At 34.6% G+C, this 19,802-nt stretch overlaps 3 protein-coding genes across 5 annotated transcripts; 1 reads left to right on the top strand and 2 right to left on the bottom strand.

The window, feature by feature from the left end:
* Window positions 1-183: 183 nt before the first annotated feature.
* Window positions 184-4,093, bottom strand: LOC122292601 (CAX-interacting protein 4-like). Of its 3 annotated transcripts, none has more exons than XM_043101031.1 (3): window positions 3,941-4,093; window positions 2,488-3,497; window positions 184-472 (listed from the first exon to the last, which is right to left on the bottom strand). In XM_043101031.1, exon 2 carries the CDS (start codon window positions 3,468-3,470, stop codon window positions 2,505-2,507), a length of 966 nt encoding a protein of 321 aa, XP_042956965.1. In that variant the 5' UTR covers window positions 3,471-3,497; window positions 3,941-4,093; the 3' UTR covers window positions 184-472; window positions 2,488-2,504. The 3 variants fall into 3 exon arrangements, with proteins under 3 accessions (XP_042956965.1, XP_042956966.1, XP_042956967.1); XM_043101032.1 differs by having other exon boundaries at window positions 2,488-3,492; window positions 3,941-4,065; XM_043101033.1 differs by lacking the exon at window positions 184-472 and adding an exon at window positions 1,334-1,695.
* A 6,002-nt stretch (window positions 4,094-10,095) lies between these two features.
* LOC122291722 (glucan endo-1,3-beta-glucosidase-like) lies at window positions 10,096-12,536 on the bottom strand. The gene is made up of 3 exons (XM_043099637.1): window positions 11,370-12,536; window positions 10,635-10,965; window positions 10,096-10,536 (listed from the first exon to the last, which is right to left on the bottom strand). The coding sequence occupies exons 1-3, from the start codon at window positions 12,417-12,419 to the stop codon at window positions 10,385-10,387; spliced, it is 1,533 nt and encodes a 510-aa protein (XP_042955571.1). The 5' UTR covers window positions 12,420-12,536; the 3' UTR covers window positions 10,096-10,384.
* Window positions 12,537-16,288: 3,752 nt separating this feature from the next.
* LOC122291721 (pentatricopeptide repeat-containing protein At4g11690) lies at window positions 16,289-19,215 on the top strand. Its single transcript, XM_043099636.1, has one exon. The coding sequence runs from the start codon at window positions 16,497-16,499 to the stop codon at window positions 18,183-18,185; it is 1,689 nt and encodes a 562-aa protein (XP_042955570.1). The 5' UTR covers window positions 16,289-16,496; the 3' UTR covers window positions 18,186-19,215.
* Window positions 19,216-19,802: the final 587 nt, after the last annotated feature.

Here is a 19,802-nt window from a genome sequence, read left to right as displayed (position 1 = left end):
TCAATTTCACTATTAACAAATCATTTCATTACTATTCACAAATCATCTCATCTCACTATCCAAACCAAGATCAAGATAGTATTACTTGCTAAGTTAAATTGTGACACCAAAATATACTACTGAGCTTCTGGTTTTTGAGTGACCTACTCTTTATGTGCCATTCACTCAAAACATTAAATGTTATTTAGGCCATATAAAAACTATTGACTTAAGTAATTCACAAATATAGTCAGATCCAAACACAAGTACAGAACAGTCAAACACGTTCGGACTAGCCATGAAAGTAGACTATACAATGGAATAGGCAACCCAATACAATAGGTTAATATGTTGAGGCTCGTCAATACATAAATTAAACACGTCGCACCTTCAAACAATCCAAATACAAAAGCAGGTATAGATTTGGTTTGCCCGCCATCTGGGTTCCATCACTGATTTGGCGACTCTAGGAGAGATCACCATATCCATTAACCTGCATTTCAGCAAATTCAATCATTTTTTTGGCAATAAGCAACCGATGCATGTGTTATACACGACACTCTGACAACAGAACCTTCCAAGGCATAATAAGATTATATCCAGTTGCATCAACTACGAAATAGAAAAAAAAAATGCTCCCCAAGTCCAAATAAACAACAATAAACCCACCAATTGATGGCCATCAAAATGCATGCTAAACCAGACAAGAAAAACTCATATGATTATATTGAAAAGCAGCATTCTTCCAGAATTCTGACTATCAAAAGCTATTTGCTTCTCTGTGTTGATTGCTGATCCTTCTTTGTATTGATTGCTCATTACTGATTAAAACCATATTAAAAAGATGCTCACTCAGGGCTTGTTTATATAGCAAGGTGTTCTCAGGTATTCTCAGATATTTCCTTCTCAAATATCACTCAAAAACAAAATACTTTTCAGTTATAAATATTCAACATTTTCATCTAATCATTGCAACTTTTCCAAACTTCCAAACAAAACACAAAAATAATAAAACAATACAAGTTTTTCAAATCTCAAAACAAAAATTATATTAAAAAATTATATTCAAATTTAAATTTATAAAAATGTTATTTAACTTTTTTCTCTTTTATTTCCCAAAACTTGATAAAATATCTTAATTCAAATCATTTCATTAATATTCACAGATATTCTGAGATATTCTAATCCATTTGGATTGAGAAACACTCTCAACCCATCTCATCTCATATTATCATTACAACTTTTTCAAATTTTCACACAAAATATAATAAACAATTCAACTTTTTCATTTCTCAAAACAATAATAATATTAAAAAAATAATATTTTAACAATATTTTATTCAACTTTCATCTAAAACCATCTCCTATCATCTCACTATCCAAACTGCACCTAAAGTGTCCAAATGAGCCCTTAATCTTAGGATCAATAAAGCCACACTATTAACATCTTTTTGTATATAAGTAAGAATAATTTATTAATCCAAATAATTAGGCATAACCTAAATACATATGAGGTATACAAGAGAAAAACCTAATTACAACCTAAAGCCACACTTTAACTATACTTATCAAAAAAATAAAAAGCCACTCTTTAACTAGGGATGAGATCCGACTCAGAGTTGAACTATCTCCTGCTTTGCTCTACATGGCTGGTGTCAGAGCAAAATTAGGGTCATTGTTTGGAGTTGGGCTAACCAAAGAAGTACTTGCACAACACTGTATGAAAATTAATCCAAACTTCAGCAGAATCAATTACTGCAATAAATAGAAATGATTGCATAACAGAGCACGAGGCAACCACAAACAAACAGAAGCATAAGCGATAATCATAAAGACCTTTTTTAACCGGTAATAATCATAAAAGAACTGTCAAGAACACATAAACAAAAGGCCTGAAAAGATGACTGCTCAAAAAAATATACCCAATGAGAACCATACAGCAGAAGAGCACATGATCCAGGCAACAACTTAACATCAAGTCGATGGTTAAGCACTAAAGATTGTCAGCGAGATCATGAGAAGTACTCGTGAAAAGGACGGCATGTAGACCAATAAAGATAAAGAAAATGGGATAAAAGAGAAAAAATATGGAGACCAGTTAGGCAAACCCAAGCTCTTCTTTTTTTTCGATGACGGGAGACTCACCCCATGTAGAGCCCCTTAGGACTCAACCATGGAACCTAAACCCCCAGGGAGTCTAGCACATGAACCTACCACCATGGCCTCCCACTTAAATTGCAGTTTGATACTAGGAGGAATCGAACCCGTTACATGGGACACATGCACACAAGTTCTCCCTTACCACTTAGGCTACCCACGGGTGGTTCCAAGCTCTTTATTAGCAAACAAATAACGGTGTATTCATCTTGTAAGAAAAGAATTTAAACCAAAGTTCTAGTAAGCAAACTGACAAAACTAGAGCAAACGGTACACACATTCCTCATTCTACCATTTCATCGCATGCTGCAAAATATTAGAAAGGAACTCATTAAAGTAACGAGTAAATACCTTTCCCAGGACAAATTCTACGCATCCTCGTAATGACGTCGTTTTCTGCTCTTCTTCTCATATCTCTTCTTGTCCCTGCCGACCCATGAATCATCTAAACCACTTGAATCTGAATCAGATGGTGAAGCTACCCTCCTGCTTGTTCGCTTGCGCTCTCTACCAGAGTCCTCAGATGCATCAGAGTCAGAATTGTCTGAATGCCGGTGACTTCGCCGCCTCCTCTTCTCCTTCCTACTCTTCCTATGCCGTCGCCGATACTCGAAATCCTTGTCTGAGGACTCATCCTTATTTCTGCGCTTCTTTCTCCTCTTCCTACCTCCATCCGAATCATCCGAATTACCATTTCCTCTCTTCCCACTCCGCTTCTTAGATCTCCCTCTTTTCTTACTTTCTGAATCTGTATCCGATTCATCTTCATCTAAATCCTTCTTTCTCAACAACCGACCCTTGCCACTAATCTTCTTCCCATTTCTCACAGCAATAATCCTCTCAATCTCTGAATCTACACCTGAATCTGAACTCTCACTATCCTCTTCATCACTCTCATCAGAGCTCTCAACTGCACTTTTCCCTTTCATCTTACCCACATTCCCCTTCAACTTATCCAACTCAGCCAAAGCTGCAGCCTCGATAGCTTCTGGGTCTTTATCCTTAATATCATCCTTAATACTCAGAAAATTCCTGCACTGAAATGTGAGGTGTCCAACACGGCCACACTTCTTGCAGGCCCCACGGGCCTCATTGGCATTTGATCCAGTTATACGGGCAAGAGCCAGGAGGCCTTGGAAGCTTGCATATGCATTATCAGACTCTGGTTCAGCGTTCATTGAACTGTGGCTTGCAGAGGTCTTGCCTTCATCCTTGGTGGGTGCGTATGGGTCATAACCAATCGCACTCTGCCATATACCGTGGGTTTGGAGGGCTGCACTACTGTGCACCCGATTATTGGCTGGCATGCGAACCCTACCCGCCGTAGCCGGCATCTTGAAATTCAAGGATCAAACTCTGCACTAAAAAAAAAATTATAATAATGATTATAAGAACTTTGATTACAAAATGACAAAGGTTAGTTAAAATTTCATTCTATGAAAGACCAGAGTTTCTTCGCATACAAATCAAACAAATTTAAAATCTAAATCTAACTTTAACCCTAGAGCCAAAGCTTTTAGTACCAAAAAAAATCTAATAAGAGCTCGAAATTTAAAATTACGAATTATATGGTTTCTACAAGTTATTCGCAATGAAGCTTAGATACAATGGAAAATGCCCACGAAAGTTTTCGGGAAGAAAATCAAGAATCCGAAACCAGCAGGAAGAAACGGATTTCATTTCAATTAGGGTTACACGGAAAATAGAAAATCGAACGCCTTGGAGTTAACAAAAAAAACCAAAATTTTTGCACGAAATCTCCTGGACGAATCAATAAGACAAATTCGATCAATAAACCTCTTACCTGAGTTGGAGTGAAACTTGTTGAAGATCAAATCAGAGAGGAACAGAGAGAGACAGAGATAGAGAGGGCAATATCAGAAAAGGAACGAAATGTATTTTGCCTTTCTAGTTTCTTCCCTTAATAGATAGATTTTTTTTTTTTTTTTTTTTAAATGTGAAATTAAACGACACCGTTGGTCACCAACAGTACCATCTAGGCCACCGTGTCCTACCACTTCTGCATGAGAAATACTACTCCCACCGCTTTATCCTCCCGCTCCTCCTTCCCGCTTGACGTGAAAAGCCTACATGGCCTATTTTTAAACAATAAAAACATAAATTTGAATCCAGTCTCCTTCTCTCCCTTCATCGATTTTTCTTCCTCTCTCCCAAACCCATCGTCTGCAAGCCAAACCCATCGATTTTTCTTCGAATCCCATCGTCCGCAAGGCAAACTCATCGAGTTTTCTTCGAATCCTAGCTAGCCTAACCCATTTATATTTTTGTTGGAATCCCATCATCCGCGACTCCGTAAGCCATCCTAGTTCCTTCTAAGAATCCACATCGTCTTTCTTCGACATCGTAGAAGCCTTCCCGTCATTCTCTCCTCCACATCATTACCCTCGTACACAGAAGATGCTCATAGATGGTATGCATTATATAATAATGCTATTATATAATATTTATCTTCATTCATTTTATAGTATGCATTATTTTCTTTAAACTCATTTTCATTTCCTTTTAAATGATCGACTGAAGAAATGACCTATGAGAAATTAAATACCTTTTATATTAATTTTTATTTCTTTCTCTTTTATGGTGGTATCTTTTTATGTTTCCTAAACCTAAGGCCAAGACAGCCATAGACATAGACATTTTTTCTGGTCAAATGCACGTAGGGAGATTTGTTTTAAACTGGGAAAACAAATGAAATGAATACAAAGTACCTTATACACGGGATGCACAAGATGCAAAATATTTTATCGAGATCAAAGTTTCAATTTTTTTAACTCCAATTATTATACCCCATCTCCCTCGCCCTCTCTCTCTCTCTCTCTCTCTAATCTCCGTCTGAATGCCATGGTATTTTCTCTCTCCCCAATCCCTCCAAAACCCCCTTTCACTCTGTCTCCAAGAATTCCTCCATTTCTCAATCTCTCTCTCTCATTGACATCTCTTTGTTCAATGCCCAAAGTTATTTCCTAAACACCAGCAAATTATTAAATCGAATCCCAATATCCAACAAGATAATCACATCCACAAAACCCTAATATAAGAGAAAATGATGGAATGTTAATGGAAATACCTGGAGGTCGAAGTCGCTAGAAACACACAGAAATGAAAAAAATGCAATGAAAAGTCTTGAGGCCGATTGGTGGAGCTCACCCAAAAATGAGAAACAAGTAGTCCATTTACGTTTCAGTTCTTTATTCATTTCCTCTCTTTATTTTTATTTTTTTTTTTGTTGGTTTTAATATAATAACACGTGGCAAGCCACGTCAAGCTGGAGGGAGGAGCGGTGACTGTAGAAGTACTCCTTCCGCATACGTGGGGTAGTGTTTCTACGTCACATCCCGCTCCCACCATGCGGGGCTTCAAAAATTATTTTTGAATTTAAAATATTATATAATTTAAATTGTAAATTAGAAATTATAAATATAATTATAATTTAAAAATAAATAACAGGTCCGAGAAAATTAATTTTATAAATATAAACTTAACAAATTCTAATATATACAATTTATATAAATATATAAATATATATAAGCGATCGGTAGGCTGGGATTGGGCCTCGTGCCCCCCTCTCCGGCTACGGGCCAAATGTGGGGTGGGTGGCCCTGCCACCCGCATCTAGTGGATGGGGGTCTGTCCTGCCCATGGGAGAGGGGCAGCAGGGTGTAGAGTCTCGCTACCCAACTCTAGTTTAAAATCTTGAATATTAAGCCAAGATTAAGCCTTGTTTGATTGTTGAATCAAATTCAACTCATTTCAATTCATTTCAAATCAATTATTAATGAAACTTACTATTTTTTTAACTTCTCATAAAAAAGTTAAATTCATCTCAACTTAAAAAATTGAACTAACTTCAATGAGATCAACAAAATGCTATTATTTACAATTCAACTTAACTCATTTCAACGTCCAAATATAATTATTTATGAATTATAGTAAAAGAATTTATTAATTGTAGTAAAATTATTCTAGTATAGATGTTTTATAAAATTTCGAAAAATAAATTATACTTGTGGCTTGTCGCCATGAGTTGGCCCCCACAAAGTTATAGTTAGGATATTTTATTTTATTTTTTATGTTTTTTAAATGATTAAAGAAAGGATTATTATTAGAGTTGTGTATTTTTTGTTTTTAAAAAATGTTTAAATATTATTAAAAAAATGTTTGAAAGAAAAATAAAAATAAAATAGAAAATAAAATTTACACTAGTGGTAAGTTTGAGAAGGAAAACGAATAAGGTTGATTTACAGCACCCTTTTGGAAATAAGAAAAATAAAATTGAATAAAAATATTATAAAATTAAAATATCATTTGAATATAATTTTTTTTAATATTATTTTTATTTTGAAATTTGAAAAAGATGAATTATTTTTTGTATTTTATTTGAAAGTTTAGAAAATTGTAATGATTAAGTAATGATCAAATAAAAAAGTTAAAAATTTGAAATTAAAAAATGTTTGTATTTGTGATATTTGGTTCTTAAGATGAGATAAGACCATTTTATAATTCAAAAGGAGCCTAAGGGCCTGTTTGGAATTGCGTTAAAAGTTTTAAAAAGTGTTTAAATAGCTTAAAATTTATTTAATGAAAAAATTAGATTGTTTGAGTGATATATTTTAAAATACCCGTTTGAGGATTTTGATATTTTTTCTCAAATGTATTTTTCGAGATAATGTGAAACGTGATTCAAATTTTAAAAAGACTATCAATTGACAAAAATACCCATATAATTTTAAGATCATTACAACTTTGAAATTTTTAAGAATATGATCATAATTTTAAAAAAATCAAATGATCTTTTCCATAGCAAAAAACACTTTTTTAATTTATTTTTAAAAAAATATAACATGTTTGAAAGTACTTTAAACACATAGTTACCAAACAATAAATTATTTTTAATAGTATAATTTATTACTTAACCTATAAACTATAAGTCCTAAATCTATAAATTATATTTTCCCCTGCATAATGTATTCTCAAACATGTATTAAATAGAATTTGAGTGTGTAAATCTCTTTTGAAAAAATGTGCTATAAAAAGTTGGACCATGCTACTCTACTGTGTAGCACATACCATTGGGCGTGATCGCTACACATTATGCCCTTTTCTTTTAAAAACTCTATTAATATTTTGAAATTGTATGTATACACACAAATTTATTATAGTAATTTTTTAAATATTTAAAAAAATTTAAAAAAATAAAATCATCGGTCAAGTCCTAAGGGGGCAAAGTAGCATTTTCATATATGTTTTTGTTTTTAAATGACTTACACGCGTTAATTGACCAAATCGTTTTCCTTCAAAAGCTAATATTTCATATTTGCCATACCCAATTTCACAAAAAAAAAAAAAAAAATTGAAAATCTGTCCTTGTAGACGTCCAAAATGGATAGCCCAGATCCAATAGTCAGTGTGGCCGCCATGGGTAGCCCAGATCGAACCGCCATAGGAGCCACCACGGTCTAGTGGCCACCAGGCTCATGGGGCTGAAACTAATTTGATTTACTTTATAAATATGATTGAAAAAATATTTTGAGTTTTATATTTATAAAACTTTGAGTAATATGGATTTTATATTTGTATGTTTTAGAAAATATTTAAGGCTTTTCAGTTTTGCAATCTTTGCCTAAAGTAAGAAAAGAAAAAATATATATAAATATAATAAATAGGATAAAACTAAAAAATAAATGGACTTTATCGTAAGGTGTGAGGGTGAGGCTGGTCCACCCTCTATTTGTGTTTTAGTTTGATCTATTTGGACGCATGTCACGCTACGATTAGAGATTAGGTGATAGCTCTTCACCGTCTGAACGATGACATAAGTTGATTGCAAGGTCATTTGGACAATGTGATTAATCTAGTGGAATTAAATAGATCATAATTAAAAGTTGAAAACTGGTGGCACAATTTTCAACCCTTCGTAAAATCTTCAGATCCTTATCTCGCAGCCTGCAACACAATGGAAAACGGTTGGGCTAATCTACATTTAAATACTTTGAAAATGAAGTTAGTTCTCTTGAAAAAACCAATAAGTTTCTTATACAAGGAGTCCAAAAACCCTTTTTACTTACTTGGATGATGGTTGTATTTATGAGTAATCCAACGTTGCTAGGGTCATGCAGAAGTTATTGTCCGTGATGCCTGATATTGTGGGAGTCATATTAACGTTTTCTCATTTCTGAGGCAAAGTGGTACATGTTTCATTTACTGCTCATTAGACTTTATGTTTTTGTTCATTGAATGATCCGTCATGTCACTTCTGCATTTATTACCTCAATCTCAAACGTCGATCTTGTTTTGTGTAAATAGTGAATCAATTGGTTCCTAGTTAAATGCGGACCAAACCGTCTTATTGGGTTGTAGATGGCTTAGGATCCTCTCTCACAAAGGGTGGACCAGCACTTTCCTAAGCGAACATCCGGCTTGAGCATGGTGACGAGCACTTGGCTAATCATGCCGGTCGATGAGGTCCTGCCGCACGCCTTCAATCATCTTTTCTAGCAGGCAACCGATTTTTAGGCCTGGTAGATGGGCTTTTTATTACCTGGACTTATCAGAAAATTTCCCCCAACAAAATCTTAGAAGGCTCACCTGATACTGATTTATGGCTAGTTCGGACATTTTATAATGAAAAAATCTAGTTTTTTTTTTAATACTGGAAAATATGGAGAGGGGGATTGAACCGAGAACCTCTCTTATAAAGGTTAGATTTCATGCCATCTAAGCCACTCTTACTCTTATTGAGGCTAAATCTCATGCCATCAGACATTTTATAATGAAAAAATTTAGTTAAAAATATAATTATACACTAATATGTGATTAGACAAAAAAATAAATTTTATTAAAAATAATATTAATTTAAAATTTAAGTATAAAAAAATCAATATTTATATATAGATTAATACACGACTTTATTTGTATATAACAAAACTCCTTTATAATACTGATTTATGGTTTGTACAACTACAATGATAAATATTATTATTTTTAAATATTTATAAATAATAATTAAATAGTTTATAAATAATAATCAATAATACGAATTAATAATTTTTATTAAATTTTAAAATTTGAAAATATATTGAATAAAAATATTATAATTTTTTAATATTATTTTCATTTTAAAATTTTAAAAGTTTATATTATTTTTGTACTTTGTTTAAAAGTTTAGAAAATTTATATTTGATTTTGTGTTTGAATAGGGTAATAATTAAATAAAAAAGTTAAAAGTTTAAAATAGAAAAGTATTTTATATTTAAATAATATTTAAGAAGAAAATATCTGCCAGTAAGGCAATTAGTATTTTTAATCCAAGAGATTCTAGACATGAATGGTCACGAAGATTGCAGTGATCCTATAATAGTCTTTTTATTCGCATCTCTAGTCTTCGGAAAGGCCTTTTTACCTCACTGAAAAATATATCAGGATCACGAGGATTGCAGTGATTATATAATATATATATTTTTTTTGCTTGCACCTTTGATTTTCCATAATGATTGGTACAGTAATGTAAAATTAAAATTACTTTTAATTAAATGACGCAATTATATTGTATGGTTGTAAATAAGTTGTAAAAGAGTTATGAGTATCACTATCTAATAAGAAAATATTGACAGTAAATTAAAATGTAACCTCATGATATGTAGCCTTCTAGCAGTCTTGTTTTGCCCTTGTTACGATTTTTTTTTTTAATAATAAAACCTGTATTAAAATTAATATGAAAGACACCACAACATAGTTGTAAAATCAAAAAGCTCAGATCCAAGGCCACTCATGGGAAGTAAGTCCTCACAATCATGTTGGCAAGGGTGGGACGGAGTGACCAGATCCACTAGATATGGAGGTGAGTGACCCATGTTTGAAAGCCAAGCCTCCCGACGTTCAATTTTGGTAACCTTCATTTTTCTCTCTAAAAAGTGAAAGAAATGCAAAGGAACACTCGACTGAAAGAAGAATGAAACCCCAGAAATATATTCAAAAGTCAAAACCAAAGTTACAAAAAGGTATCTAATCTACATCGAACATATATATAGGGTCCCTACAGCCAATAAATAAGCTTTAAACAGCTTAATGGGTGCAACATCCGCCATAGACGATAAAAGAAAAGCTTCGAATTTTGAATAAACCGAAGCTCCTAGCCGTTGGAACCCAAAAAGGCCACCCATGACCCACCTACCCCCGAAGGACCCACGAAAAGCATATTAAATAAAGATTAATACTAATTAAGCTAACCTCAAATCAGAGAAGAAAAGAACTGTATCCCGATCATACAGGAAGCTAACGAATAGAATAGCCTTGTCATGCAGCAATTCATCAAGCCAACTGCCACCGACTGCTCCAACTTTAGATTCAGATCTTGGAATGGGTACGTACATGTTTGGTAACCTGCAATCCCAACCCACAAAACAGTTTAGGTATCCAACAATCCATTTATGCCCAATTTTCAGGTAGGTTTTAGGGATCGAGAGAAAAAGTAATCTTACTGGGGTCGGTGGTGGTGAGGACTCCACTGTGGTTGAAATCGCAGTCGAAGTCGTGGCGACCGAAGGCCTGGTAATAAGCGTTCATGGCGTACGATGCGTGTGATCTCACAGTGTTGGGGTTAAAACATGGCCCACCGTCCTGTATCGGCTTGCAGTCCACTCCCTTGCTGCACACATAGTCCATGTTCGCCTGCAGCGCCTCATCCGTCGTGCCCGGTTTAGGCACGCACCATTTCCTACCGGAATCACCAGCCGGTGTTGGTGTAGGCCCCTGTGTAGTAGCCGGTGTTGATGTAGGCCCCGGTGCTGTAGCCGGAGAGGGGCCCATTGCCTGCAGACAAAACAATGGACGGCCAGGATTAGCTTTACTTTTTTAGTTCAAAAATCCAGGAGCAACAAGTTATTATGGCACCGAAAGTACTGAATCATATTGATTTAGCACAGGACAAAATAGACAGATGTCTTCTGTCTTGGAGGAAGGCCGAAGTTTGAACATTTGCGTAAAAGCTGGCAAGCGTCAGAACCAAGAATCTTTGAACACAGAATGGAATACAGGTGGCCTTCGCTGCGCTTGACGATGTCAGAAGCACAAGGTCCCAGAGACAGCCACGAATATCACGTTACCCTTGCCTTTTGCTCCGTCGAAGTCCTTGACAACGTTCAAAGACTTCGACGGAGCAACGACGGAATTGAATAATAATTAGATAAATATCGGAACAACTAAACTGAAAATACCTGCTTGTTTCGTAAAATATCGACGTTGTAAACGGGAGTAAGATCCGGGTTGAATAATCCGAAGTTTCGCTCCGAAGTGCTCGGTTTGAGGTTCTCGTTGAACAAAGAGAAGAGGTAAGTCTCGAAGGTCCGGTTCGGCATCAACGGTGTGCCCTTACCGGAGTTCACGTGCTTCACGAGGTTACCGTTGTAGGACAGCGCATTCTCCAGGTTCACGTCCGGTTGGTTCGGGTCACCTACCGAGGGCCAACCTGTTTCGGCCACCACGATGTCCACATCCTCGTACCCCAACTTCTTCATTGCCGAATAAATCGCGTCGAGCTGCGCATCGAACATATTGGTGTAGTTAAACCCCGTGACGTTGTCAAAAACACCACCGTTTGGCCTGAAGAGTGCGTAGTTTAATGTCCGGGCCGTGAAACCGAAGAACGGGTAGGGGTTGATCAGGAAGGGGGACTTGGTTTGTCTGTGATACTCTAGAATCGGAGCAAATATGGCTCGATCATACCCGCGTCGGAACCGCCCTGAGCTCGGTGGCTCCGAGGCGGACAGTATACCCAAAGAGTGGGGCGTGGAGACCTGAATACCGGTAACATTTGCCAAGTCTAAGGCCTGCTTCAAAGCCTTCATAGCCGGTAAAAGGTGCGCGATTAAACTCTTGTCTGAGGTTGCAAGGATTTCGTTACCGACAGCGATGCGGTTGATTTTAGTCTGAGGGTAAAACGGGACAATATTACTGGCGACCCAGGACTGGGCGGCGGGGAGCTTGGCGAGGGAGGGAACATCACCGTTCCCGACGGTGACGGTGACGTAGATGCTGGAGTTGGAGAAGGCGCGGAGAATATCTGGGTTGGCGTCGAAGATCTTTACGCGGTCGATGGTGGTTTGGGTTTTGAGAAAGGTGGCGACTTGGGAAGGTGATGGGAGGTTGTCGGCGACGGTGCCATAGTTTACGCCGATGGAGTAGGAGGCGGAGGAGTGGTGGATGAGGTGGTTAAGTGAGAAAAAGAACATAAAAAGGAGTGGAAAGAGATCACAAGGTATTGCCATGGCGGCGAGCAGAAAGCCGAGAGTTTTGGGCAGTGGAGTTGAGAAACTTGAGATTTGAGATCACAGATTAATGTGTTTTTAAGCGGAATAGGGAGGTGGTGGGGGCCACTGATACGCAGAAAGTGGTCATTTTGGTTTTGGGATTTACTATTCAGCCATGTTCACCTTCACACCGCACTTGTAAGTTTTTCATACGTGCACTTCACACCACACTTGTATAGAGGTGTGCTTTTCATAAGGTATAGAGGTGTTTTCCGAGTATGGGATGGAGAGTAGTGAACAGTGATAAAAGAAAAATTTTTCTTTGGATATCTTAGATAGAGATGGAGCTCAGAGATCATGTTAGATGACAGATTAGATATTAGATATTTTGTTGAAATTAAAGACTTTTTCGTTTTATAAAATATCTCATTTTATTTTATCTTATTTAATAATTTTTTAAAACTTTTATTTAAAATAAAATAAATAATTTAATTTTATAATTTCTAATATAAAAATAATATATTTTAATAATATTTTATTTAATTTTTAATTTTAATTTGAATTCATCTTATCTTATCTCATCTCATTTCTAACAAACGAAATCTATTATGTTAAAATCTGAATAAATATTATTATAATATAATTTTTAATATTAATTTTATTTAAAAATTAAAAAAATGAAATTATTTATTATATTTTATATGAATATTTAAAAAAATTATAATAATTATATAAGATGAGATGAAATAGTTTGGTTTTATATAATCAAACCAAATTTAATGTTGAAAATGTTTCATCTTATCTTATTTTATTATTATAATATTTTACAATTTTTTACATAAAATATAATAAATAATTTCAATTTTTTTAATATAATATTTAAACAATATTTTATCTAATTTTAAACTTTTAAGAATCCAATTTGGATAGTGAAAGTGTTTTATTTCATCTCATCTCATTTCATTATTACAATTTTCTCAAATTTCTATATAAAATATAATAAAAAAATATAAAATTTTCAAATATTAAAATAATAATAATATTAAAAAATAATATTGTATTCAACTTTTATTTTTATTTAAAATCATCTTATTTCATCTCATTATCCAAATCGCACCTAAAATAATCTCATCTTATATCTCTATTCAAACCCACAGAAATATTTATTTCTTTTTTTCTTTTTTTTTATAATTTTTTATATCCTTAATTTTTTTAATCACACCTTAATTATCTTTATAATTTATAATTTTTTATATCTTGAAAATATCGGTTAGACTTCTGAACACTTCTTAATTATCTTTAAAATATCAAACCGCACCTAAAGTATCTGTAGGCACTCTCAAGACCCAATCTCGGTGAATTTAACATTATTCATGATTACATGCAACGTTGTAGAAATTTCTACCATCCCCTACCTTTTTGAACTTTTTTCAAAAGATATGCCTACCTTAACTATGATTATATGCATCCCAAAAGGTCCAACGTGATTTAGAAAAGGAAACAAAGTCACTTTAAGGTGTGAATTTAACTGAAACATCAGGAATTATTATGTTTTGTGGCTAAGTAAATCTGTGAAAATGAAATCCATTCCTTTTAATGGCACATGGGTGACTTGAAGGGATTTTAGTTAAAAGAAATAGCCGTTGGCATGGTGGTTCTTTAGTAGTAACTTGCCTCTTTTCGAGGTGTTTGTCTCAGATGCGATTTGATTAAACTGACTTATGTAGGATGAGGTGTTTGCCTCTGGTTTTTAAGTGTCCCCTCTACTGACATGAGGCTTGCTAGTTATACGCCAATGTGTAAACAACATATGTAGGATTTATTATAATTATAAAATATCAAAATATAAATATATTTTGATTTAATTGATATGATAAATTTTTATACAAAAATTATACTTATAAGTGAATATAAATGCTCCACAAGACATAAGAGAATTATATAATTATTTACTAAAAGTTATTACATTCTTAAATTTGTATGTAAAGCATACTATCTATTATGAGTGGATAAAAAATTCGGCAAACCAAACTCTAGTGGAGTTGGAAAATTCACAATTAAAAATTGAAAAATTCTGAAATATACTACATATATTTTATATTACAATTTACAATTAAAATGTTAGGGGGTTGAGTAGCGTAATAGTTGGTGTAGTTTTGGTTGAGAAAAACACGAGGTTCACAGATGATTTTAACGAAATCATCTACCCAAATGTTTTATTTTTATTTTTATTTTTATTACTTATTTATTAAGTATATATTTTAAATGAATATGTGAGTTTTTTTTTTAATTTTAAAAAATATCTAAATAGTTTAAAAAATGGTGAAAGAAAAAGTAATAAAAAAATAAAAAGAATTTGAAGTGATCGGTGAGGATTCTAATCCTTTGTGGACGTAGCAACGTCCTTTGTTAATCCCATAAAAAGAGTTCGAACCTCACGAGAGCAAATTATTTTAGCGCCCATGAGATTCCGAGAACAACTAAAACGACGCCGTATCTCCATGAGCATTCATGACTTTTTTTCTGTTTCTCCCCCTTCCCTAAGACTTATGGGGTCTTCTATGATTTGTTTCGTTGCCTTCAGTTTTGTTTCCTTGCATATGTAAATAAGCGCTTCAAATCCATATTTTTCTTTTCATCGACATAGGTTTAGGTGTTGAGAAGTGTTGATGAGAGTTGTGAATAGTAATAAAAAATAGGTAAATAATAATAATAAAATAATAAAAAGTAAGTAAAAAGTAAAGAATAGTAATAAAAATAAATAAATAATAATAATAAAATAATGAATAATAATGAAAAGTGTTGAAAATACTTTAACACCCAAACACTAAAGGCTTATAAGACAAGCTGCTAATCTTCGTTTCATTTTATTTTGAAGTTCAAAACTTGTGTTTGAAAACTTGTTTATATAAGTTTTGTTTTCATACGTGAGGCTTTGTGTGTGGTGGGCGACAGATATGGGTGGCCAATGCAATGGATCTAATTAAGAAATTTGTTAATCTTTATTTAGGTTATGCTTAGCTATTGAGATTTTTCATATAAGAATTTTGAGTTTTAAAATTAAATATTAAAATATTATATTTTAATATTATTATTATTTTAAAATTTGAAAAAATAGGAAAAAAATTGAATTATTTATTATATTTTATATGAAAATTTAGAAAAATTATAATGATAAGATAAGAATTTTATATTTGAGATGAGAATTCTTTATAGCCAAACATTACCTGATATTTCTTAGATGTGTTTGGATTTACTTGAATGTTGTTTAGACATTGAGAAGGTATTCCAAACCTCCGATTCCGACAACTCTAATAGGAGTTGGAATTTGCTCCATTTTGAAGTTGGCTTTGGCTGGTGTTGGGGGTTGAAATTGAACTTTTCAATTTGCCCTACCTTCCACATTATTTAAATAGTAAAATTTTATTTATAAAATTTAAATTTTAAAATTTACTTTTAAATCAAATTATATTATATAAGTATTTTATCACATATGTTTTATACACATACTTGAATATAAAAGTTTTATTTAATTTATTATTTATATTTTATTATAAATCAAATATTATCGAGTAGAATATCTTTCTTATCAATTTGTCAAAGAAAAAATATAGTTATAAGTATAATTATGTACTAATCTATGTATCAATATGATGTAATTGATTAAAAAATAAATTTTATTAAAAATAATATTAATTTAAATTTTAAATATAAATAAATTAGTATTAATATATAGATTAATATACGATTATACGTAACAAAACTTTTGTCAAAAGGAGGTAGGCGAAGGAAGTCTGCTTTGGCAAAACTGCTGAAGAAATGAATCAAACCCGTGGCAAAGTAGAATCTGACCCATTCGGTACTATTGGCTGAACATTCAAAGGTGGGCCCGGGCACCTGCAAATTGCAATGCATGGAGAGTGGCTCTACAGTCACACGTTCGTATCCTGTAAGTTTTATTTTTATTTTTTCTTTTTTTATGTATTTTTTTAATAGTTTTAAATATTTGAAAAAAATCCACGGTGGATCCCCATGGGATTTAGCATTTCTGATTCATGAAAGGCTAGGGCAAGCACCACAGGCAACGACTAGAAAATGCCGCGATCGCATCAAGCTCTCGTCCTCGTACAAAAAATGGTGAAAAGCCCGCCATTGAAAGCTCTTTCACTCCTCAATTCCTCAACTATCCATGGCCTCCAACACAACCACGAATCCTTATCCTTCATCTTACACCACATTCTCACCTCAAACATGCTATCCTACGCCCAGTCTCTCATTCTACAAATACTTTCTGGTCGAATCTCATCTCCTGTGTTCACTCCTTCGTCTCTTCTCCACTATCTAACACAAACTCGTTCGAATTTAGATTCAAACCATGTTCATCTCTATGAAGCAATCATTAATGCCCACGTTCTATCTCAATTGCCAGAGCAAGCGCTCTTCTACTTGAATATGATGATTGATAAGGGCCTTGTGCCTGGACCATACACTTTCAGTAAGCTTTTGGGTTGTCTTATCAAGTCAAATTGTTTTGAGAAAGCATGTGCTGTTTTCAATGAAGCACGGGGTAAGGTTCAAATGGATGTGTATAGTTTTGGGATTATGATTAAAGGTTGTTGTGAGGCTGGTGATTTGAAGAAAGGGTTTGAGCTTTTGGTTCAGTTGGAGGAAATGGGCTTCTCTCCAAATGTTGTTATCTACACTACTTTGATTGATGGGTGTTGTAAGATAGGCGATATTGAGCGGGCCAAGGAGTTGTTTCATGAAATGGGAGAGCTTGGTTTGGTCGCTAATCAGTACACTTACACGGTGTTGATTAATGGGTTTTTCAAGAAAGGTTTGAACAAGGAGGGGTTTGAGCTGTATGAAGAAATGGGGCGCAACGGGGTTTTTCCTACTATTTTTACTTATAATTGTATAATTTATGAGTATTGTAATGATGGTAGAACAACTAGAGCCTTTGACCTGCTTGATGAAATGCGCGAAAGAGGGGTGGTTTGTGATGTTGTTACATACAACACTCTAATTGGTGGCTTGTGTCGAGAGATGAGGGTTTGGGAAGCTGAGAAGTTGGTGGATCAAATGAAGAGAGTTGGTATAAGTCCAAATTTAATTACGTATAATATGCTGATGGATGGCTTTTGTAATATTGGAAAGTTGGAGAAGGCCTCAAATTTATTTGATCGGTTGAAGTCAATTGGCCAATGTCCAACTCTAGTTACTTACAATGTTCTAATTGCGGGTTTTTGTCGAGTTGGGAATTCAGTACAAGCTTCTGATTTGATAAGGGAGATGGAGGAGAGAGGGATTTCTCCTTCGAAAGTGACATATACAATCCTGATTGATGCCTCTGTTCGATCAGGTGACATGGAAAAAGCATTTCGTATATATTATTCCATGGAGAGGGCAGGTTTGGTTCCAGATGTTTATACATTTGCTGTATTAATACATGGTTTATGCATAAAGGGTAACATGAAGGAAGCCTCAAAGCTGTTTGAGTCCATGAGTAAGATGCATTTAGAGCCAAACGATGTGATATATAATACATTGATTCTTGGGTACTGCAAAGAGGGTAGCTCTTACAGGGCATTGAGGTTGCTTCAAGAAATGGGTCAGAATGGACTGGTTCCAAATGTAGCCTCCTACAGTTCAACCATTGGAGTTCTTTGTAAGGATGGGAAGTGGACAGAGGCTGAAATTCTAATTAAATCAATGACAGAGTCAGGTTTAAAACCATCGATTTCAGTCTACAATATGATTTCTCAAGCCAAAAATAACTCATGATTCAAGTTTTTGGCATGGTATATTTAAGGAAACAAGAAATGTAATGAAAATTTTATGAACTGGCTGTTTTGTGGCTTGATTGACTACTAGCATTAAGCTACCATCGTACAGAGCTGAAATTTCAATAATTCTTGGTGCCATGATAGAATTATCCCAAGTGATTATAGAGGCCCCCTTCCGTGGAGCAGTACAGCGTTCTAACCATAGTAGATAACATTAGGGTTGGAATCAAGGGATTAATTATGTGCCAGTAGAGCTGCAGGGTAAAATTTATAAGCAGGGATGTTCTATTAAGTGCTGCACTTCCAGTTTGAAGACAGACTAGACAGCAGTGAATGAATGGGTAGAATGAGGAAGGCCCAATTAGCTGAGCTGCATTCCCATGATGGTATGTCAGATCAATCATATGTATGGTGGACTTACCATTAAAGACCTCTGTAACTTAATTAGTTTTGGCACTACAACAATAAGCTATGGCTCCAATTCTCGGCCACCAATTACAGTGTCAAACAAAATATCATTTGTTCTCTAGGCTTCCATGAGGTGCAGCTCCCTCTAAAATCTCAACTTAAATGTCTATGATCATGGAAAATGATATTGTTGTTTGATCCCTCCTGTGATAACACCCTAGGTTGTACCTGGGAAAATCAAGAAATTTGGGATTGCAATTGCTGAAAGATGTGAAAATAATTGATATTAGTGTCTTAGGATTTACATGATGCAATTTGTGACCCTTCTTAAGATTAGCTGGAATGGATTGTGCCTGGTACTAGGGTAGCCAAATTTGCTTAATAGTGGTTATAAATGATTGTTATGATGCATTGAAGTTACCTTTGGGGTTTGTTGTTTATTGTTGCATATTGGAGCATTTGAACCTTCCACAGATAATGGAACCAAAGATGAGGCTGTTAGCCGAGTATCTTGCAACAAAAGAGAATCAACGTGATCCTAGGAGAGTTTCAAATATTTGTATTTTTTAAATTTCACATATCATTTGCGGTTGTTATACTAGTTTCAAATGTTTGTTTTATGAGTTGTATTATTTATAGATTATGATGTACACGTCAAAATCAACGATTTTACATGGTATCAAGCCATTTGACCAATGTCACTTACGCTCCTCTTTCACAATGTTTGCCTTTCCCAACTCCTCTCCCTCTGACCCACAAGCTACCCAACTCCCTCTGTTCAATCCCTCCTCCTTTCTTGATATTTCCAAGCTCAGCCGACAAAATTTTCTTACATGGAAGGTGACTATGCTTCCATATCTGAAGGGTCAAAGAGTCTATGGCTACATTGATGGAACCCTTAAACCTCTGCCCAAACAACTCACTGCTACCGATGGCACCACTTCTGTCAACCCCTTGTTAGACACTAGGGAAACTTAGGATAATTTAATCCTTAGTTGTCTCACTTCCTCGCTCATTGACGAAGTTCTGGCGCAAGTCGCCCATTATACCACCTCCAATGCGCTTTAGATGGCTCTCACATCGGCTTTTGCTTCCCAGTCTCAAGCTCTCAAACTATCCTTTGGGCACAAGACAACTTAGACGGCTATTGAATATTTTATGCACATTAAGAAGCTCACCGATGACCTTGCCTTTGCTGGTCAAACCT

This window comes from Carya illinoinensis, chromosome 13 (assembly GCF_018687715.1).
Source record: "Carya illinoinensis cultivar Pawnee chromosome 13, C.illinoinensisPawnee_v1, whole genome shotgun sequence".
NCBI lineage: Eukaryota > Viridiplantae > Streptophyta > Magnoliopsida > Fagales > Juglandaceae > Carya > Carya illinoinensis.
Note: the sequence above shows the minus strand (reverse complement) of the source record. Positions and strands in the feature narration are given on the sequence as shown.